The sequence below is a fragment of the Polyodon spathula genome, chromosome 11 (assembly GCF_017654505.1).
Source record: "Polyodon spathula isolate WHYD16114869_AA chromosome 11, ASM1765450v1, whole genome shotgun sequence".
Classification (NCBI taxonomy): Eukaryota; Metazoa; Chordata; class Actinopteri; order Acipenseriformes; family Polyodontidae; genus Polyodon; species Polyodon spathula.
This window is the reverse complement of record NC_054544.1, coordinates 18,383,697-18,407,700: the sequence shown is the minus strand read 5'-3', so window position 1 is coordinate 18,407,700 and position 24,004 is coordinate 18,383,697. Positions and strand designations below refer to the sequence as shown.

General features: G+C 38.4%; 1 protein-coding gene across 1 annotated transcript in view; it reads right to left on the bottom strand.

The window, feature by feature from the left end:
* Window positions 1-24,004, bottom strand: part of LOC121323225 (protein FAM126B-like) — a 64,952-nt gene that overhangs the window by 6,204 nt on the left and 34,744 nt on the right. Inside the window, exons 8-12 of the mRNA XM_041264145.1 lie at window positions 20,675-20,790; window positions 18,960-19,055; window positions 14,058-14,174; window positions 7,927-8,014; window positions 7,033-7,189 (exon numbers count right to left, since the gene is read on the bottom strand). Of these exons, the coding sequence (XP_041120079.1) occupies window positions 7,033-7,189; window positions 7,927-8,014; window positions 14,058-14,174; window positions 18,960-19,055; window positions 20,675-20,790 (574 nt within the window). The remainder of the gene's footprint in view (window positions 1-7,032; window positions 7,190-7,926; window positions 8,015-14,057; window positions 14,175-18,959; window positions 19,056-20,674; window positions 20,791-24,004) is intronic.

The window sequence follows — 24,004 nt, the reverse complement described above, 5'->3', positions numbered from 1 at the left end:
CCTCATCTCTACCTCCCAAAGGAAGACAAGAAGACCCCAGCACTGGCCCTGCTTGGGGTATGTCAATATGCATAAAGTGTACAGGACACAGACTAAGTCACAGGACATAAGCGAAGTCGGTGCACATCCAGTACAGAGATCCTGAAACAAGTGGTTATATTGGTGACCCTTGGCTCGGATGCAATGGGCTAACCGTTTAACCCCATATTGTACTGTTACCTCCCAGAAAAATAGCACCACACATAGATATAGATAAATACATCAGTCCAACTTGGAGGTGCAATAAATACTGTAACTTTAATATTTGCCAATTACATGTCCTGTGACTTAATTTCCACACTGCACTGTATATAAAAAACAATGCTGGATGGTACACTCCATGTCTAAGGCTTGCCTGACCTACTAATTGTGCATTTCAGGAAGGCGTACTGCATGTATCGGAAAGGCCATGAAAACCTGGTAAGTCAGTTCTTGTTTTTGTATCCTGTTGTTTCAAAACAAAACAAACAAACAAACAAAAAACTCCAACCCAGAGGTGCTGAAAAGAACACAGAAAAGGATGGTTATTGGCTGTTAGAAAATTCTTTAATAGACGTGTGGATGTTTCTTTGACCCATCCCTACAAGACTGCATAATGGCATGATAGCAAGAGCAGGACCTGCCGACAGGAACTGATCCCTCTCAGTTTTGAGCAGGAGAGAGAAGGACAAGATGGATTAAGAGTCTTAGGACTTGTCATAGTCACTGTTCATCTGGATTTCCACAAGCAGGCCTTTCCCCAGCTACAGTCCCTGCTACCCACTAACCAAAACCAAACTGATCACAACATCTCAAAACAACAGGCAGACTAGACTGTATGAAACAGAGAGGACATTCAGCTCAGAGGATCCATGAAGGGGACAGACAGTGGAGCACAGGTACAAGCTACAATCTCCTTAGCACTGCAGCAATCCGCCTCATTTCAGGGCTCACTACAAAGTCTATTACAGTGCTCAAAGGTCCAGCCTACCTTGATCTATTATATATTATCAATTTTACAGAGGGGCACTTTTCTTGCATTGCCTTTTTAAACTCAACAGTAAAATATTAGTTTTGTACTTGAAAGAACTAAAGTCACTTTGAAGTTTTGGATGTTTCTTCAGTTGCAGCAGAGCTTGAATGTGTCAGTTAAGCATTCCACTGCTTGCCTATTTCGTACACAGAGGGACATTAGGGCAAATACTCCATAAATATAATAAAAAAAAATCCATTACAATTCATTTGGGAATAGAAGAATGCACAGAAAGCTAAACTATGGATGAATATATCAGACAGACATCCAATTATTGCAGTTTGTGTAAAATATATTTGTGCTGCTTTATTTTGGAAAATACTTGTGCAAAGTCAAACAACCAACAACCAAACCCAAATTTCACAGTTGAGTTCATCCACAGAGCAAAAGCTAGAAGGTAAGAGAACTTTTCAATATCTGTAATAAGGCAGCCTGCTCGGTTCACCTGAATAACTGAGCACCACATCCTACCTCGTGAAGCACTAGTTGAAAATACCGTGGCGTATCTCTCCAACCTTTTCATTCCCATGCACATGCAATTGAGCAATAATCCATGCAGTGGGAACAGGGCTCTTCCTACTCACTGAGCATGCCCTCCAAAAAAACAAAAAAACCCTATTTATAGGATCTCCTGTTCAGCTGGCAGAATACCCAAGAAATAATACTGTAGAATGTTAAGAGCTGAAATGAGCAAAGCTATTGAGTCATTTTACTCATGGTGGAGCGCACAATAGGATTTCGGAAATCCTTTTTTTTCTTGCTAAAACAAGCATTAGTGCAGTTGCTGAGCTTCAATCAAAAAAATACAGCATTGTGTTATTTCTCTGTTCGATGGCTGTATTCAAACCAGCTGTTTAAAAGCACATGATGTTTTAAATGGGGGTCAAGAAGAGCTACTTCCTTGTAGTGGCCCCTGGGCAACGTCTCTGACGGCAAAAAGCTATTCAAATCGAACTTACCATGCAATGCTTAAGCAAAGCAATGTTGGGCTTGGTTAGTACTTGGATGGGAGACCACCTGGGAATACTGAGTGCTGTAGGCTACATGTTTAGCTCATACGAAAATTTTTTATATATATATATATATATATATATATATATATATATATATATATATATATATATATAATATTTAAATATATAATATATGGTTTTAAATTAACTTTGTTATTGTAGTGGTGTGCTTGGAAGTGAATTCAAATCATACATATTCCACCATTTGAACATTTCCAGTGGACAGTACGAGCCAGTCATTTTAACACCCCACTGTATATAAAAAAAAAAAAAAACAACCTTTGCTCTCCATACAGTATCTCACACAGAATGCAGGTACAGGTCAATTTTAGAGTCAGGAGGCCTATTGCAGCAGAAAACATCACACATTCATACAGTTTGAATCTATAAAGCTTTCATTAAAAAGTGGTAAATCCTGACAATCTTTGACAAATTCTAATGTCTTGCCTTGAAATGTTCAGGCCAGTATAGTAGCATACAAAACACTGCTGTTTATGCTTACATCTTTCTTATGTTTTTAATTATTACCATGTGTTGTATATGTCAGTAGACTCTATATTAATGAACACTATTGTTATATAATCAATGCAATGCCTTGAGTGTCACAGCAAAATAGGCATATCTGATCAACTCTTTTCCTGTGTTATAAACTTCACTTATTGTCACAATTTTTGTTCAGTCCCTTTGAAGTGATAGTAAAAGGGTTTAAATGCATTTAAAAACTTAATAAGCATTTTCTTTAAAAGGCACATATGCCATGCACATTTCATCAAATACTGCCCTAGAACACCAACACAGGCACAGTTTTTTTAAATTTTTTTTATGAATCTGCCCCTACAAGGAGTGCAATGCCTGCACATATATTTTCATGCAGTTTGGGACTTCCACCTTTCATTGCCAGGATTGTGGCTGTGCAGTGACACAACTCTAACAATTCACAACACAGAGGTGTAATTATGTTAAGCTCAACTTTTGTAAGATTTTGGTCAAAATGAGTTATAGTTGGCAGATTTTGAAAATAATAAACTTTTAATGCGTGTACAGTACAAAGTACATAAACACATGCCTCCCAATGGCTGTCTTTTATCAACAGCAGCTGTTGAAACAGTCTCCTTCTCCCAGTACTCTAACCATTAACCTGGGGCAGTGTTCACTTTGTGGAGGCACTGTCTTTAGAAACCTCTGATTAACCTGGGGCAACTGCAATATTTATTAGCTTGAAGTTATTCAACAGTGGCACCAAAACATGATCAGATATTTCCCCAAATGTAAAGTTTATTTTAAAGTAGTGCTTTTCACACCATTGTAAAAAAAAAAAAAAAAAAAAAAAACTGAGATTTAAGTCAAGTCTAAAACGTTTCAAACGTACTTAAATTGATCTTCAATACCGTCTCTTGTTTAACTCAATTGAACGCACACAAAATTTGGACACTGAATAATTGCCCGAACAGCGTTTGGTGCCACTGTATGACACAACCCTATCCACTAGCATGGCATTGCACACTTCATAAAGAATACACTAATCAAAAAGTCTGAAACTTATTTTTACCAAATGGAAGCTAAAAGTTAAACCACACTAAGGCGTGACAATGTTTAAAAACCTAAAGAAAAAGCCCCAGTGATGACTTGACAAACTGCACGACTCGTCAAATGCTACAATACAACTTCTGACAGCTGTTGAGATCACCGAAATAGCTCTAGGCCTGCTGAGTATCAAACGCAAGTAAGAAGGGAAAAAGGAAGGACGTTTAAAAACGTGGCCATGCTCAGAGTGAGAAGAAAGACACCCTAGCCAATTCAACGCATCATGGATCAAAGATGCAGGTTTTATATGCAGTGCCATGCAATATCCAACCCCCCCTCCCTTGGCAGTTGACCTCAGATCTGACCTGGCCTGGCCTTATGGAACTGGTTGGGAATACAGTTGTATTTTTAATATAGTTTTGGACAAGACAGCTAGCACTCCCTGGGAGCAGTGGAAAGACACACTAGAATGGAATGACTCCCTGTGCTCCACAGACTCCCTCACTCTTTCAGTCCGCAGCTCTGGCCTACCCTCAGGCATGACTGGGGGGATGCTGAACTGCATCGCTGGCCCCTCCCTCTCTCGCTGCTGATTGGCTGCTGGTTTCAAGGAGGCGTGACGGTTCGGGGTGGCAGGGTGGTTCATGTCTGCCTCGTTTGAGAAGTCAAAACAATCTGGGATTGAACACACACAACCGGAAAACGTTTGGGTTTTAGCGGTTGAGGTTGTATTGTTTGGGGTTTTTTTTGTCCACCGCTGCAGTGTTGGACAAGGAAATAAATATCGGGTTAGACAATCAAAGGCAAAATAAAAAAAGCAGAGAGTGAGAGAGAAAGAAAGAAAGGAGAGGAGAGAGAGAGAGAGAGAGACACACACCAAAACAATGTTAGTACAGTAAGAAGGTGGTGATAAGGTTAAACATGGTAATGATGCTTGAAGGAAGGCTGACCATCTGTGTATAAACACCTGTAGAGACCCATCAGCATTTACCAAATCACATAATCCTGTGCGGGTGGTGAAGGCTTCATTACAGTCAAAATCATGTCAATGGTTTATATCCCATGACTGGTAAGCTTTCCACTTCTTTACATTGTAGTTTTAACAAACTCTGGAAGGAATAATAAAAGGGTAGTTTAAATTAGCTCCTTAAATGGGATATAACGCAGAGTGGCAGTTCTTCCCGATGCTATTCATGTCGTTTAATTGGGACGTCCCTTTGTTTAATTGGGATACAGTATTTTCAAACGATGAACAGAGATTGCGTTTCAGATAGGTGGCGTAGCAGAGTGCAGCGAGTACATGATTACACTGTGACTTGCGATCATTATGTAAACCACCTTGAAGGAGGAGGAGCCGTCTGTGGTTTCTCAGGTTGCTGTTGCAAAGAAAGTTGGCGTGTCGCAGGTGCAATTAATTGTGTTTAGGAATACAATTTTTAAAAAATTACTTATTTTAAATTATGTATTTAACATTTAATCATAACGTGATTTAATTCTTTTTGTTTTCATTAAAAATCTAAAAAGGTTTGACTAAGGTCGTCTCAACTGCCTCCAGTTTAATTTGGACAGATGCTTATTCAGGATATTTTTCTTCTCTCGAGGCATCCAGATAAAACATCGCCGATAAAACACACAATGCTAATTCTAACAATAAAACATTATCTATGTATGTATGCACATGACAAACATGCACTTGTAATATACACGTTCCTACTTCGTGATGCTCCCTAATAGGCAGCTTCTTCATCTAAAAACAAACTGCCCCCATTATCACTCTACAACAAGCACAGTAAAACAGAGAAGAGGTTATAAAAAATGCATTCAAAATAAGACATGGATGAGAACAAACAATGACTAGAACTTGGAAACAATGAGGCTTAATAGTAAGTAGCTGGGCTCCAAAAAATACAGCATTCCACGTCCCCACATGTTGCATAACTGTTTAAATAACGTGCATGTCATTCTTCTTTTCATTGTTAACATCCTGACAACTTTTACCCTTATAACTTTAAACTCTGGTTTGAAAGCACTTCTCAAAACGTCCACTCATAAAGAGAACAAATAAAAACCATAACAACTGTTCCATAACATGTCATGGATCGTTACTGCTGTGTTACCTATATGACAATGTGGACAATAACACTATCAGGGCACTAGAGCGGCCATTTTGTAAAGTGCTTTGAAACAGAGCAATGTCTTTATTTTGAATGTTTTATTTCTTCTCCATTTAACTGTACTGTTTTAAATGTTATTCACTTTTGTATGTTAAAAGAAACATAGAACATATAAAATAACATTTGGGTCAGAAAATATTGTCACATTAGTTTTGGGCTGGTAAAGAACATGTGGCTGCTCCACTCATGCATTTCTGCCCAAAACCAATTACAGACATTATTGTGTGATAATATATTCTGACCCATACATTATTCTGTTTATACACAGACACACAAGTATCAAGTACAAGTTGTTAAAGCACAATGGCCTGCTGGTGTCAACATTTTATATACCGTAGTTGGCTCGAGTTGGGTTAATGTGATGCGCTTGTGTTGCAATTCCATATTCATGTTTTGTTTTTCAATAAACTCGTATTTCATTTTCAACTCTTGAAATACATTTACTCATTTTTGTAAGACGCATGCTTGATCATTTTGAGTAAGTGCAAGACAGGTGACCTGTTGCTTCCTGGCGAAACACCCATAGCATCGCTATAGCCATTGAAACAAAAACAGGAAGACAAGCAGTACAGCTAGCTGCTAGGGGTCAAGGCAGGGGATATAAACTGCAATTCACGGAAGCGAGAACACAAAGTCTCCTACAACACGGTATGCACAATTCCTGTCCTGGTCTCAGCAAATTTCTACTCAGCTTTTAAAAAGCATGATGTTGGTGGTAGGAAATCTGTAGTTGTTTTAGGCCCTGTGCTGTAATTTAGTAAAAAGTGAAAAACTTTTAATAATTCCACTATCTGTAAATAAACCTGTTTTTTTTTTTTAAATCTTCCTTTTACTCAAAGTAATTTTCATACTGCAGGTCCCTTAAACTGGGACATATAATTTAAATTCCAGGACATTTTTGATGAAGCAAAGTGGTACATACAGTCCATTATTCCCAGCCTCAATCATACTTTATTTCTTTAATATACTTTTTTTTATTAGGTAGTGCAGTCTGTAATCTTCTGAAAGCACATACATTAGGATTCCCCTCTAAACCACCTCTTAATTGTGGTTGATTTTCTTGGGTTTACATCAAAGCAAGGGGGATATCTGACTCACAGCGCAATACTAAGATATGTGTACAACAGACCGGACATTATATTATACAACTGTCTTGGTTCAAGCTTATCATTACTGTTCATGAAAATGAAATGATCTAAGGCAGCCGCAATGCAATCTATGTTCTAGGACCCCCGCTGAACCCTCCACTAGCTCCTCCAGCAGACCTTACCCTCTCTCTTCCACCGATGGCGGCGGATAGAGGCTGTAGTGATTGCGGAGCGGGATACCCGGGCCACCGTAGGCGTCACCTCCACATTCAGCACTTTTCGGCCCCGAGACCCGTCGGGAGCATTCACGGGCAAGGAGCTCTTCATCGCGTTAGCCACCTGAGGGGAGGGGAAGCAAAGCAAAAGTCAGTCAAACTCCCAGCGTCAACGCATGCTGTAGGCATCGCAAACAAATCCCACCGCTGGATACAGAACATTGAAATTTAAAGTAGATTGGAGAAACAGCTCTGGAGTTGATCTGATCAACCTATAACCTGCTGGGAAACCCCCTGTCCGTGGTTATGTTCTTGATGCAATCCAGGAACTTTGTTTATGGCGTTGTGTTTGAAATATCATTTTGGCTAGTACCGCTTTCAGGCATGTCAAAGTAGCTCTCGATGTCTGATTATTCCCCCCCTTGATTTAGAATGTCCAATTATGTTTTGTCACCACAGGGACTCCCCACAACTGCATAGGGGAACTGAAGGTCAGTGGGTGGCCTCAGATCCCATCACCAAGCCAAGTGTCTCAGCAAGCTACCAACCCCCTGAAGGACAAAAGGCCAGCACTACAGGTGTCCATTCAAACCCATCTGACACCTGCCCTTCAAGGGCTGCTGTAGTGCTGTGAAGTGAAGTAGTTCTTGATGATTCTACCTCCCCAAACCATCAAATCTCCAGCCAAGATGGTCAACTTGGCACACTCAGAACTCAAAAGCTGCACTTCTCTGACTGCATGACTCATTGTGCACACCATGGGGCCTTCACCAGGTGAACCACACAAGCACTCTGTTTTGGTTATCCCACAGCAGGAAGGTCCTGTACTGTATTAACCATGGAAGGAACGCTCTAACTTACCAGAAGGGGCTGAGAGTAAAGCTCCAGCTGTGCTCTATAGACAATGTCCTCCAGTGCCTCCCTGCCCAAGTCCCACTCCCCATTGAATCTGCAATGAAAGTACATGAAGTATTATGGCTTATCATGAACGAGAAGAAAATATAAAAATCATAATAATGTTAATATGGCATACAGCCACCACTGGGCAGCTAGGACTACTCCCACTTTGGCCTGCAAGGTTGTTGTATTGTTCTTCAGTTCCTTCAGGGAAGCTTGGGGTGAAAATATATTTTGCATCACATTGTGTCCTCCAGTAATTTGTGCAGATACAATTACTAACCAGGGGCCTTCTATCAACCCTTTTTCAAAGTCTGTGAGTTGTTCTGTCTTGCTCATCGTGACTGAAACCGATTTGCAACAGGGATATGCAGATTTATTATTGTTACAGTATGTGTCAGCGATGCCATTATTTCAAATGAAATCATGCCATGTGAACAGCACATTTGCACAGAAGTGTGTGTTAGTACAGACAGCATTTGTGTACCCCTGATATATATATATATATATATATATATATATATATATATATATATATATATATATATATATATATATATATATATATATATATATATATATATATAGTACTGTGCAAAAGTTTTAGGCAGGTGTGAAAAAATGCTGTAAAGTAAGAATGCTTTCAAAAATAGACATGTTAATAGATTATATTTATCAATTAACTAAATGCAAAGTGAGTGAACAGAAGAAAAATCTAAATCAAATCCATATTTGGTGTGACCACCCTTTGCCTTCAAAACAGCATCAATTCTTCTAGGTACACTTGCACAAAGTCAGGGATTTTGTAGGCATATAGTCAGGTGTATGATTAAACAATTATACCAAACAGGTGCTAATGATCATCAATTCAATATGTAGGTTGAAACACAATCATTAACTGAAACAGAAACAGCTGTGTAGGAGGAATAAAACTGGGTGAGGAACAGCCAAACTCAGCTAACAAGGTGAGGTTGCTGAAGACAGTTTACTGTCAAAAGTCATACACCATGGCAAGACTGAGCACAGCAACAAGACACAAGGTAGTTATACTGCATCAGCAAGGTCTCTCCCAGGCAGAAATTTCAAGGCAGACAGGGGTTTCCAGATGTGCTGTCCAAGCTCTTTTGAAGAAGCACAAAGAAACGGGCAACGTTGAGGACCGTAGACGCAGTGGTCGGCCAAGGAAACTTACTGCAGCAGACGAAAGACACATCATGCTTACTCACCTTCGCAATCAGAAGATGTCCAGCAATGCCATCAGCTCAGAATTGGCAGAAAACAGTGGGACCCTGGTACACCCATCTACTGTCCGGAGAAGTCTGGTCAGAAGTGGCCTTCATGGAAGACTTGCGGCCAAAAAGCCATACCTCCGACGTGGAAACAAGACCAAGCGGCTCAACTATGCACGAAAACACAGGAACTGGGGTGCAGAAAAATGGCAGCAGGTGCTCTGAACTGATGAGTCAAAATTTGAAATATTTGGCTGTAGCAGAAGGCAGTTTGTTCGCCGAAGGGCTGGAGAGTGGTACACGAATGAGTGTCTGCAGGCAACAGTGAAGCATGGTGGAGGTTCCTTGCAAGTTTGGGGCTGCATTTCTGCAAATGGAGTTGGGGATTTGGTCAGAATTAATGGTCTCCTCAATGCTGAGAAGTACAGGCAGATACTTATCCATCATGCAATACCATCAGGGAGGCATTTGATTGGCCCCAAATTTATTCTGCAGCATGACAACGACCCCAAACATACAGCGAAAGTCATTAAGAACTATCTTCAGCGTAAAGAAGAACAAGGAGTCCTGGAAGTGATGGTATGGCCCCCACAGAGCCCTGATCTCAACATCATTGAGTCTGTCTGGGATTACATGAAGAGAGAGAAGCAACTGAGGCTGCCTAAATCCACAGAAGAACTGTGGTTAGTTCTACAAGATGTTTGGGCCAACCTACCTGCCGAGTTCCTTCAAAAACTGTGTGCAAGTGTACCTAGAAGAATTGATGCTGTTTTGAAGGCAAAGGGTGGTCACACCAAATATTGATTTGATGTTGATTTTTCTTTTGTTCACTCACTTTGCATTTAGTTAATCAATAAATATAATCTGTTAACATGTCTATTTTTGAAAGCATTCTTACTTTACAGCATTTTTTCACACCTGCCTAAAACTTTTGCACAGTACTGTGTGTATATATATATATATATATATATATATATATATACACACACACACACACACATATATATATATATACACACACACACATATATATATATATATATAATACACACACATATATATACACACACACACATATATATATATACACACACACACACACACACACACATATATATATATACACACACACACACACACACACACACACACATACATACATACAATATGTAAAATTAGCTTAACCCCTTAGCATTCCTGCCAGCGAGTAAATGGATGCTGTCAGAAGTGTTCACTCAAGTCCATTAATTTGATCTCAGCATGTACAGTAGCTGTGCCCAGAGGTTGCAATGATGCAGTGATCCCAAGCTGTCACACAGAGCTGGGCAAACACTGTATATTGGAAAATCAGCGAAGCTCATACTTGCATTAGAAAACCACAGAAAATGGGATTCATTCTTTTTTATAGTAAGTTGTGATGAGTCAAAGGGTTTTCGGTCTGTGATTCAGCCTCCCGACAGTAGATGGCATCAAACCAACTCGGGACTTCCCTTACCAAGATCTCGTGACCATGGCAAAAGTCACCTTTTGAGGGGCGGCACCTTGGTGAGGGGCGGAAGTACGAGTATGTAAATTCCAGCCACTGGAGTCAAGTGAAGGATAAGGACACTTGTCAGTTGGGGATTGGTGTTCCACTGACTACAGAGGCGGGACATTACATACTAAAGGGAACGTACTACTGTGTTCGGGGTTGGTCCGAAAGTAAAATAGGAGGAGTAACGGGTGGAGGGAGAGACTGGTTTGGTGCAGCGGGATTTTTAAAACAAAAAACACTAACATTTCTTTTGTCTTTTTTTTGTTTATGTATGGGTCGCCACGAAGACAATTAAAGACGAGTCATCACGGTTTGTTTTGGATCTCACCCCTGCACTCCTTCCCTCACACCATTTTGTTTTCTTTTGTTATTTAATCATTTTGTTGTGTATAGAGAATAAAAATAAATTATTTTATTTCTGTACACATAAATTACTGTCTGGACATTCCATTTAATACACTCTCGCCTCACACAAGTATTAACCCAAGCCAGCCCAAGTAGACGTGCAACATTCATTTTCCAATTGAAGTACCCAACACAGACCCCGTTTAATCAAAGAATGTTGTATGAAGAAACGCGAATGGCAAAAATTCAGTGCCATCAGACTATCTGTCATCTATACATTGGGAAATATTCAAAGCAGTGAATTGGTGACCTATACACAATAAAAGCATAACACATGTACAATGTACTGTCAATATGGCCTAACAGTGACCTTGTGAACATATGGAAATTACATTTACATGAAGTAGGATGGTATTTTTGTTTAATATAATAATCTTTAACACTTAAATAATGAAATGTATTTTAAATGCAAAGGGAAAACCAAAACACAATTTTTTCTTTCTTGGACTATTTTACATAGGAAGATTTTTGTGGATGTGTAAACAGATTTCTGGAAGCTATTAATTGCAGTTTGTTGAAAGATGACAGGAGGTGACATGAGCAAGGGTAATGTACTGTACAATGGCAACTGGGGGTAGAGCAACACTATACAGAAATCTGACGACAGAAGCAAGCCTGCACAAAGTAAGGGGACACATTCATGTTCAGCAGGTACTCACTATCCTCCTCTACAGCATTTAAATGTGTCCTTGCTTTATTATAAAAGAGAGTTAAATCAAGAAGACAAGCAACCTTTTAAGTCATTCTCCTACATAATCTAATTGCTGTCTGGAGCTGAGACTTCGGTAGTGGAGTGATTTGCCCCCTGTCTGAGTTGGGATTCAAGCTCAAAATACACCAAGGAAACCTTCACAGCTTCTTCATAATTCCTCAGACAAGTTACAGACAGAACCGCCAACTCTCCCCAGCTATTTAACAGCTGAAAAGTCACAACAATAAGAAGCAAAGACTAAAGCAATTTGTGCTGAAGGGTAACATCTCCCCAGTGGCACAGCTTCCAGACCATTAGTCTTCCAAACCTCAATGAATGACATGGTGTTTTGTTTTTCGTGAGGCCTTGGGTGTTATTAATGACAATTATCAGCAAACGGAACTGACTGGGAAATATCAGCCTGTCATCCCGTCGGAGAGCGAGTGGTCTTGCTACAACATCCCAGACTTCACAGAACGTGTCCTGGGGAAAACTGTGACTACAAGTCAATGCAGTAGAATTGTCCAGGCTCTACAGGTGTGTTTACTCAAATCCTAAATTATAAATACATAAAACCCCCTGAAACATAGTATAGTGCATTCCATAGAATACACAGTCCCTTTGGGCACTGGTTTTCATAATGTAGTTTTACAGAGCAAGTCTTTGCAGCAGGCTAGTTTTGGGCCCGCCTCTGACAGTCACTGTGATTGGTCTAGCAGCACACCAGGGATTTGCCATTGGTTCAGGATTTTATTTTTTATTTTTTTTGGAGTGAACAACAGTAAATATGTATAGATTGGTGACACACCCCTTATAAAAAAGTTTACAACAGTAAACACTATTCTTGTCCCACGGTTATACAATGTATTTACCATAGTTTACTCTGGTTTGCCATATTTATTAATATGCTTTTCCATATCTCTTTACTGAAGTGCTTTAAAATGCAGATTTGTATTGGACATCAAACACAAACATTGTTTCTTCAACCAATGGCATATTTACCAGAGAAAGCACACTGGCAGATGAAAGTGAACATTTCTACCCAGATCAAACCTCTGCACACATGATCTGATCTACAGGATAATTATATAGGAATATACTGTAAAAGAAAACTCCAATTTAAAACTAAGAAAATACATGGTATTGCCATCAGTGACTTATTGTGGTGTTCCTTTATGAATCAGCATAAGCATTTTAGGGAAGAAAAAATAAATAAATAAATAAATAAACACACATGTGTTACATGCTACCCTAGTTTTCTACTTTATATTTAGAAAAGTTTTTGGCCCTACCTACCTATTCTGTTTTTTATTTTTGTTTTACACCGTTACCAGAACCACAACATGTACTGTTTAGCCTAATGACTGCCCCACAGAAATACACACACAAGAATAGAGAATGCTAAATAATTTACAATAATGGAATATTCAAAAGTAACTTGAAACTGTACTTCTAATTTGGCCAAAAAAGGCAGACTACATAAAAATCTGCATAGGAAAAAAAAGCAATCCATTATCGCAGTGATTTCAAAAGGGACCTTCGGGGGGGGGTTCAAGAGTTCCAGGTTTTCAGTTTTATCAAAAGTAGGAAATTAACTCTCTACCAGTCACACTGATTCTCTGTTCTGGGCAGGTTATAAAAACTCCTTAATAGCAGAATGAATTTACATAAGCAATTTTATTTGTGTACCGGTACAGGATTCAGTGAGGTGGGGATGGAAGGCATTAAACTGCATGGCTACATGGTGCTTGAAAAATCACTAAATAGTTTGAAAATCACTGAATGAATAAAAACTGCTGACAACTTAAAACAGAGTAAGAATAATCACTTAGTTCAAAGACTACAACACTTAACCAAAACAGCCTCAAAAGATACGCATCACGGCACTGATGACAGCATTTTGCTAAAACGTTGACTATTTTTCTTTTCTTATTAGTCTTACATGAGCACATCTCACTAGCGCAGTGCTAAACACTCCAAATCAGGGAATTAAGAAAGTGCTTCGGACAGAGCTCATCTATTTACTTTGTTTTTTATTGACCGCACACAAAACAAATCTAATTGCCCCAGCACAAAGTGGTCAAAATTACTCTGTAATTTTCTTATTTACTTCCAATAGAGTAAGGATAGTGATAGCATAATAATGCCCTTTTTACAGAGCAACTTACAGCTGAAAGTTGTTTGCGTTTAGGAAGAAAGGGGGTAATGGTGTGTGTTATCTTTGCTTAATACTTACATGGCGTGGTAGACCGCCGTCAACATTTGAACCATGAATTCAGGGTCCAGAATCACCCGGCCACACAGCTCCTTCCATGGCTTCTGCCGTTGTCGTGGAAAACCACACACACATAACCTAGCAGGTCAAACAGGATCAAACATGTAAAGAATGCATTTAAGGTAATCAAAATTGTAAAACAGGTGGTTTAAAGATGGCTTTGATATCTGAAAAAGTGTGTCATATTATGGCTTTGATATATATATATATATATATATATATAATATATATTATATATATTTATATATAATATATATACATATATACACATAATTTATATCAAATATGTGTGTGTGTGTATAATAATAAGTGTATATTTCACATTAATTGGTTAACCCTGGGCAAACCACCCTGTCATAATAGTCTCGTAGGCAACCACCACATACTAAAGTATTATTTACCAATTTTAATCTACTGATAGATGTTTAGGTACCAAACGCTAAGTGCATGCTGCATTAAGCACTATTCGCATTATTTTGAGATTGTGACCTTTCAGTATTATAAATGAGATGTACCTTACATCTCAAAATAATGCAACATTCAGCATGACACCATACTTAATACTTTTTAGGAGGTGTCATGATTCAGCATTTATATGCAGAGCAGCTGAAGATTCAGTTACTTCCAGATTGGCTAGAAAATGAACACCCACAAAGTCTGGGCACAGTGAAGTATAGAAATACTTTGTTTTGATGTGGCCGATGATGGAATAGTAAAACAATATAACAGGACCTTGTTTTTCTCCATGGAAATTGTGAAGCAAAGCACCACTACGTTAAAGTAAATTATTGTTTTTCATATGTTAACATCTATATATGTTTCATATTGCAATTGTGTTACTATATTTTTCTGTGTGTTGGAAGACTTCAATAATTATCAATATTAAAATACGTGCATGATATCGATAAACAATTTTCATATCGTTGCCCATCCCTCCATGTATCTATCTGTAACAAAACCCAATTTAAAAAAAGAGCTATTCTCCTCTTAAATATCACATCTTAAAACTACTTATGACCTTCCGCTGCAATTTGTCACAGAAGCCCATCCATTTAGCTCTCAAAATGATGTTTTACCAAGCAGGCTTCAATACAGGCCCCACAAAAGAAATACAAATGTAAACAAACTAGTGTGTCAACAAGGTCTGTTCGGATGAAGCAGGGTTCACAGATGGAAAGAATGGAACTATAGAACTGTAATTAAAGTGCACTGAACCTACTGTTGAAGAGATTCAAATGGTGATACTGGTTATTGTATTTAAGATTTTCTACACTTCTCTTTTCAGTTCCAAGCAGAGCAGGTGTAAGATACAGTTTAATAGGGTGTTTAATCTCCAGTACTCAATGCTGAACCTGAACCCTGCTCCTAAATTTACATTCTGATGTTAAGAACTTTGAAAAGTAATTACCATCATAGTTATAATTAATCCTTCTATCTCAATCTTTTCAGAAGGTAAATTTGATATATTTTATTCTATCATGTAACCCTTAATAGAGGTTTATTATGCGATAACTGGAAAAACCAGATATTCTGTAATATTCTAGATTCAAGCTGTGGATTCATCAATATTGCACACAGTTACCCTGCCAAGGTTGAAAGCTTCATATGTTAGTGTAGAAGATTCCTTTTTTTTTTGTGTGCTAGGCTCGAGGCTCTACAGGTTAAAATCGTCCAAGTTCATCCATAAATCCCAACACAAGCTTCCCTTATATTGCCTTAAGTATGCATGAACAGTACAGCCTCTATAGCACGATCCCTGGCCTCTCTTTTCCAAAAAGTGTCCAGCAGTGCTGCTGACTGAGCCAAATCCAGTGATGGCTTTGCTATAACACTCACTTCCAGGTCAACAGTTCTACTGTAAACGCCGATAGAGAGAAAGCATGGCTGTGCAATTAAATGGCCAAAATAAGTCACATGGGAGCTACCAATATGTAATTATTCATTTTGAAAGTCTGAGAGCTTAAAAGAGCAAGATGCAGGGTTCCAAAAAATATAGCGTTACATATCCCCACATGTTGCTACAACTCTTTAAATATCATACCTGTAATTTTTATTTTCATTGTTAACATCTTGACAACTTATAACTTTGAAGTCTGTTTCAAAGCTCTTTTCAAAATGTCCGCTCTAGTGCACTGATAGTGTAAGGATTATTACAGTTAACATAGCAATAACGATCCATGATGTGGTATGGAACAGAAAAGCCAGAGCACTTATGTTTTTTTCCTGCTATGATTTAGGGGACTTACCTCAAACCCTAGTGCACTAGAGTGGACATTTTGAAAAGAGCTTTAAGAACATCAGTACTTCTTGTATATGCTATAAAAATGTACTTCTTGTATATGCTATAAAAAAGTACATCTCTTAGTAATTGCTTATTTAATTGGGGTGATCAAGGCAGATCGCAGTCACATTAAATGGGGTCCCAGATTTTGATCATCATCAAGCTTTTATCTACCAAAGCAGCTTAACTAGATAAAAAAGCCTAGCTGAAATCCTAGACATACCCTACAGTACATATATGAAGGCAGGCAGGGAGACAGGGTACAGTGGATCAACCAGGACAAACTAAATATTCACAACAACTTCGAAAGCCATTAGAAACTGTTACAAAGAGAGGCACTCAAAGCAGGAGGGATCTGTTTCTGTGTTACCCATCTAGGAAACTCTCTCCTTTGAGAATGTTCTTACTCTGCATTTCAGAAAAGAGACTGGAATTAAAGTAAGAAGCAATGTATTAAACAACTCCACAAAGGCGCTGAAAAGAGGATTGAGAAGAAAAAAAAACCTGGCAATGTATTCTTTTTAGTTTCAAAGGAAATCAATATAAACTTCTCTCAGACAAGGGTCCGCTTTTTGCGCAGGAGGTGTTGCTTCTGAAATTGCTGTTAAACAGGAGCGACGGTAATACTTTACAGCAGTACAAATTGATTATTGACTAGTCTAAAGAATAAAACAGTATAGTCTCATGGCTCGATCACTGTGCAAATGTAGATTACTCACTTGAGTCAGAAGTGCCCACTTAAACTTAATTGGAACACATTAGACTGTTATTACTTACTCATGAAGTGTCTAGAAACCACTATTCTAGATTTTCTCCTGTTTGTCTGCTTTTCAGAAAGGAAACTGAAACAGTGAAAAATCGGGAAACTGAGTGTGCAGTGAACTGTGGATTGCCCTGCCAACCTAAGCCCTCCCTACCCAGGCGGCACTCTGCCAATTGTGCGTGCCCCCTAGGAACCCCCAGTCATGTTCAGCAATTTGAACCTGTGATCTCCAGGCTATAGGTCACATCCTGCACTCCACGCGGAATGCCTTTACTGGATGTGCCACTCAGGAGCCCGCCCCAGGTTTCTTTTTTAAATACCTTTTTATTGGACCAACATCGATGTTGTTTCATCACGTACAAACTGACTCGGTACAATACATCCGGACACAAACTCATTTCTTCTACAACCCTTTAAACCACTTCCGCACCTTACAAGACTATAGATTTTACTTTCACTGCTTATAGTTATGTTGAATCAGCTATACTGTACCTTTCCAGTGTCTTGGTTAAAGTCCAGATTCAAAACATAATTCTATAGCTCAGCAACCCCCCCCCCCCCCCCCCCCACACTGCTCCCCCCAACTGAAAAAAGGGCTCCTTTAAAGAAAAGGGACCCCTTTGGAAATCAGGTATGGCAATCTCAACAGATCTGCCCTTCACAAACATACACACATTGATAGTGTTAATCGAATCCGCAAGTTTGATAAAACGCCAACAGTTATTTCTTCTTCCAGTGGGTTCGTATACATTTTTTCAAATCTGCTGCATTTTAAAAAGGAGGCACACATTAGTGCCAGCTGACAGACATGTTGAAATATTGTGGTCTGGTTCTGTGTGAACAACACTGTGGCAGTAAGGAAGCTATAAAAATAAACGCTGCTCAGATGTAACCATTTTACAAATCTAAATCCCGCTAGACCTCTCAGCTACACTGTGCATCATCCTGGTTGGTAGCAGGAATTATTACTGTGCCTCTTGTTTGAAGCTTCTTTTCATTACACGATTAAAGTAAGCCAATATGATTGGCGCGCAACACCTTTCATGCTGAAATGTCACATTGCTGTCACTTTCAGAGTTTGTTGTACTCCAAGTGTGCACTGCCCAAATCAGTGACCAAAATACCAATTATGTTTGTACAACAGCATGGGAACAGCATAGCAAGCTGCGATAGTGAAATTGCCTCCAAGAACAGTATTTAAGGAGAAACAACCATATCAAAAGATATAGATGGGATTTTAATAGAATTTCACATTCTTAGACTCTCTCCTAAAATAGACCTGCACACATGAAGCTCATCTAAAAGCAACATGACCTTTTTTTTTTTCATTTGGGTGGAAAACACCAAGGTTTATCTTAAAATGTCTCTCTCATACTGCAGTCAAAAAACTTGTAACATGTAGGACATCCCAATGATGGCTTAAAAGGAGCAATAACCAAGACTTTAAAATCTATTTCAATTTTGCTTTATTATTGATGTTAGCTGCCATTTTTTGAAGAATCATTTGGTTCCTCTATTTTTGTACATTCATTCAGGACATACATATATGTAAAGTTACAGTTAAAGTGTTGCATCATGGTACCTTTGCTGTAGGTCACATGGTCTGACTGTAGTCCACTGTAGTGAGAGTGTGGAAGTGATTAGTACCAGGAAGCAGCAGCAGCAACAGTTTATATAGTGTCATCTTTAAAATATCTGTGAATTTTCAACTTAGTAAAATGCAAACCAAAAAAATAAATATCCTTAGTAACTAAGAGGTAAGCAAATTGATTTTAAGATGGAATATCAGCATGTACTTAGTCTTGAATGGAATCCTTACCTGGAGCACATTCTGCAGACAGACTGGTAGGAAGAAGGTGGCATGAAAACCACAGCAGAGTTATAGCACAACATCAGGAAACGGAGAACATCGAACCTGGAAAGAAAAATTTAATAGCAAAACACTTTGTTAAAGTGCACCCCCCCCCCCCCCCCCAAAAAAAAAAGAGCATAGATAGCACTTCTTTGTTCTATACACAACAGGGAATGCAAACTCAAGAAATTAGAAAACCTGATGGAAATACAGACATTGAACTAGGAGTTATTAAAATTGCAATTTTGACAGAAAAAATACAGCAGAAGATTTTACAGTACACTGTATATAAAATTGACATCTGAGATATGAGTATATGAAGCACTCCCATGCTAACTACTGTAAACCAGAGCAGACTAATTAAAATACACAAATCTTTCTCAGCAATGTCATACAGAGAAAATAAACGATCAGTAACCATGTTGTGTAGTGATTGGTGTTTTATTAGGTAAGTTGAAGATATACATTATAGAGCCAAGCTGTACAATGGGTACCTGGTTCCAGATTTTCTGATGCAGATTACCTTTACGATAATAACAATAATGCTGCACATGAAAGCTACCTGCACAACACCTGTGCAGCAGTTTGACATGTAGAATGGTGGCTTGCAGGCCTTAAAAATGGCAGTAGGAGTTTTACAGTGTGTTGAAGAACAAAAGAAAAATAGGGTGACTTTACAGCCAATGAGAAGTCTTCCTTTTGTCATCGTTTTGACTAGATCACAGGCAGGAAAGGCTGTGCAGGTCTCAAACTGGTGGTGGCCCCAGTAAAGCGCTTCAAGACTAAGCTATCATGCTTATTACTGTATACAGCATGTGCTGCTAATGTCTCCCAACAAAAGGACGTTCCTAACACAGTTTTGCTTTCTGTAATCAACGGCTGGTGTATTAACTAGGACAAACCTGGTCAAGTTGGCAGCCAGCTAGAATAAATTGAGAGGTCTCAGGAGTAAATTGAGATGGCCTAGCATGAAAGACATGGCAACTATTATTTTAAATCAAAGAAAAACGATTATTTTAGTCAAATTAAATACTATTCATCATGCCAATATGCGGTGCCAAGTCTCTATCCAGTGATCTGCCTGGGCCTGTCAAGATCTAAACAGGAAAGCATGATCAATATATTCCTACTTCGTCTGCCACAGACAGTTGGCTAGTAAATGACGGGGTTCACTTTACTTTTTTTTTCAGAAATTGAAAATAACTGACACATCCACAGCTAACAAATAAATGTGGCAACTAAAGCTGATTTCCCTAAAGTTCCGAACACTCAAGTCAAAGCTAGGTCGAAGTACAAAAAAAAAAAAAAAAAAAAAAAAAAAAACACACAAATCCTGGTTTAAAAAAACAAAAACAAACAAACATACATACATGAATTAGGCATGTATTAATCATAAGATAAAGCAAAGGAGACAAACCTATTCAGTGGTCCCTCTTTATATACTTGTCAACAGGAGCCACAGTTAAGAGACAGCGTTATACTGTACTTGTTCAGCCTTGGCAAGTACAATATGACATATGCAAATGAAATAGCATCACTGGAAAAATGGACCAACCATAAAGCCTCAGAACTTTATAGGAGAGGGATATGCATGGAAGTTTTAATTAAAATGTTTTTCTTTTTTTGTTGGTTAAAATAAAATAAACCCAGCTATTTGGATGGAACCTAGGAGATGAGGCTACCTGTTCTGTGCAGTGAAGGTCTCCCGTTGAGGGTGCATGTCGCTGTAAACCACCCTGATGAGGTCATGCTGGCACAGGGCCCCTTCCGTCAGCGCCATGGATCCAAGACTGGAGGGCTGAGGAGGAGAAAAAAAAAACAGTTCTAAGGTGAGAGGAGTTAAGAGATTGAGCTCAACTTTTAACAGCTGATTGATGAACAAGCTGGTCTCCCCCCCCCACGATGTACCATGTGCAAGTATGAGATTAATTAGTAAGGAATTGCAGAAATAATAACAGAATGAATATATATATAAGTTATTTATTTACATCTATCGGTTAGAACATCCCTAGCATATTGCATACTTAGAATAAATAAGCTAAAGTGACACTCACCTGCAGGGTTGGTACACACAGGGCCTTATTTTATATGTTGTATAAGTGTTCTTTTTGTAGAACATAGAACTTAGCTACTGTGTATTTTGCCAAGTTAAAAGTTGTTGGCAGAATGAAAAACCTCTTATAGTACTTAACTTAAAATAATATTTAAATTTGCAGACCCAGCTGTAGTCGAAAAATAAGATGCACTGGAATGGTCAGGAAATGACTGGCTGGGAGGGATTGCTTTCATAATTTAAAATGATGACCTAAACCTGTTTTTACTGTGGATCTGCCACTCTTCAAAATCAACAGCATAGACTTCAAGTGTAAGAGGCAGAACAAGCATCCTCCTAAATGCCAGAAACATAGACTTCAATGTGTCCCCATTTGGCCTAATGGCCAAGAGTCACTGGAAACTGTCTCTGCAATGTGCTTTCAAGTGCCTGAAATCACGGACTGGTTGACTCAATACCGCAAGAGTAAAGAATACATCATTACGGGGCATTAGAAGAAGAATTTAATTGTGTTCTAGTCCTTTTGTGAGTCAATAAAGGTTTCAATGTTTCAGGTTATACCTCACCACGGGACCCATCTTTCAAATTATATTTTGTCGCCACTGTTAATGGTCTATAATGAATAATGGCATAAAATTCTGAAAAAAGGCAGCTGGGAAAACGAGATAAAGTAGGTTATTCATTCATAGTGACAGAACACCTTTAGCATGCTTGACCTGAAAGAATACACATCACTGTAAAGAACATGTTACCAAGGAATTAAAATAGGTTGCCATCTTTTTAAAACCTAATTAGTTATTATATACAATTCTACTGTGTGTATATATATATATATATATATATATATATATATATATATATATATATATATATATATATATATATAATCATGAATTGACTAATAAAACAGAAATATGCTAGACTCTATGATCCAAAACTCCAGTGAGGTTGCAAGGAATATGCTATAACTTTACAGGGTGAAAAGTAATTCATTCATTTCATAGTTTCAGATGATCAGGTATTGGATAATATATTATTCAAATTGCCATACTCCATAAAAAATAAACTGTGAATGTGTCAAAGCCTGGATCAGTTAGCTGTCAAGACAACAGTTCTTCGTAATGCTCAATTGATGTTGGTGAAAGTTTAACTCACGCAATATTTTTTATTTATTTTATTTTACTTTTTTTTTTTTTTTTTTTTTTAGTAATAGTACAGAGCTGCCTCAATATTTCACAATAATTTGGTTAGCACCATACTGGTTTTAATAGACCAATGTCGGTATGGAACACATTAAAGATCAAACCCCCCCCCCCCCCCCCCTCCTCCCTTCTCCCTTTCAGGTTAACCCTTGCATAATTAAAAAAAGGAACTAATTTATTAAGTCAACATAAGAACAAGAGAAAAATATTTAACATGTATTTCTACACTACCTAAGACTGGGACCTAGGGGTCCCGCGAGGCTCCAGCGTGATATCTGATGGAATGTGTTAACATACAGCACTAAGATAAAGTGGGACTTTGAGGTCTTGCTAGGACTGAAAGTGTTATACTTAAAATACAAAAACAGGAGAGTGGAACTAAAAAAAAAAAAACTGAAAATTGCAGCATTAAATGCTAGCCTGAGTGCTCACGGAATTGAGGCTGAACTGGTCTGAAGTGTAGCAGACTTACTATTTTAACTACACTCACTCAGTCGGTCACTCTTCCTCTTGCAGTGGGTTCTTTGTCATTTCTGGGCTCATTTACAAACATCATGGATGATTTGATCCACAGATTATTCACTTGATTTCAAGCGGATTCCATTTGTATTATATTTAAAGAAATATCAGAATTATCTGTAGCAAACTTATTACCTAGAAATCAAAGAACTGTTAATGTTTTGAAGGGACGGCGTAGGTAGAATTGAAATGAGTGATAGTTCTGTATTGATATGCTCCAGGACACTCTTGAAACACATATTTTATAGGCATTTTATTTTCTGCGGATGAGCCAGTGTAAATTACTCAGCTACACATCTGAACAGTGCGGGTAATATTTCAGCTCCAAATGAGGGATTCCTTGTACACGATCGCAGCCTATAGCTCGTCCATCAAACTTATGCTCAAATACCACAGAGGTCCTAATATTCTGCTGGAACTGGAATTAGCTAAAAGTGTGCAGTAAATGAGTTATTGGATTGTAAAGGTGTAGTTTAAATTTTAACTTGCAAGATGTTGTGACAAGCAGTCTGCTTCCCTAAATATAACATTGGGGAACATCAGATCAGTCACTGTTATCAGTATTTGGAAAAGTCCCAACCAAACCCAATTATATATATATATATATAATATATATATATATATATATTATATATATATATATATTTTTTTTTTTAGGGTGCCAAATTATTCTGCTTGCTTTTCTTTTCTTGTAGCCCCAGTTTAGAATGTACAATTATGTTCCCTGACCAGAGCAATTCCCCAAACAGCTCACAAGAACTGAAGCGCCTGTCCACAAGGGTCCATTGCAGTGTGGTGGGGTGACTCAACACTGACCACCGACAGACAATCTGGCCTTCCCTACCATTTTCTGACAAGTGTCCAATATATTTGACATTGAGACAATAGGCATTATTAAGTAGGTATGTGGACATACCAAGGGTAGGAAAGGGTTAACCAATAACCAATGAGATACCCCAAAGACCGGCTGACTCCAGACGGTCATGCCTGTACAAGTTCTTTAATAAGTAGATTACTAACTTTACTATAATAAGCATCATCACAACTGCAAATGTACATGCAATCCACAATTAAACCATTCCATTCTGCAGTTTTGTTTCTACAAGCTTTGTATTCCGATGACTCTGCAAAGCAACCTCTACAGTCTTTACCCATAGAACCTTAGATCTTACTGGCCCAGGAAGACACTAAAGTAGTACAACTAAATCAAATTAATGTATCTTCATATATTGCCCTTC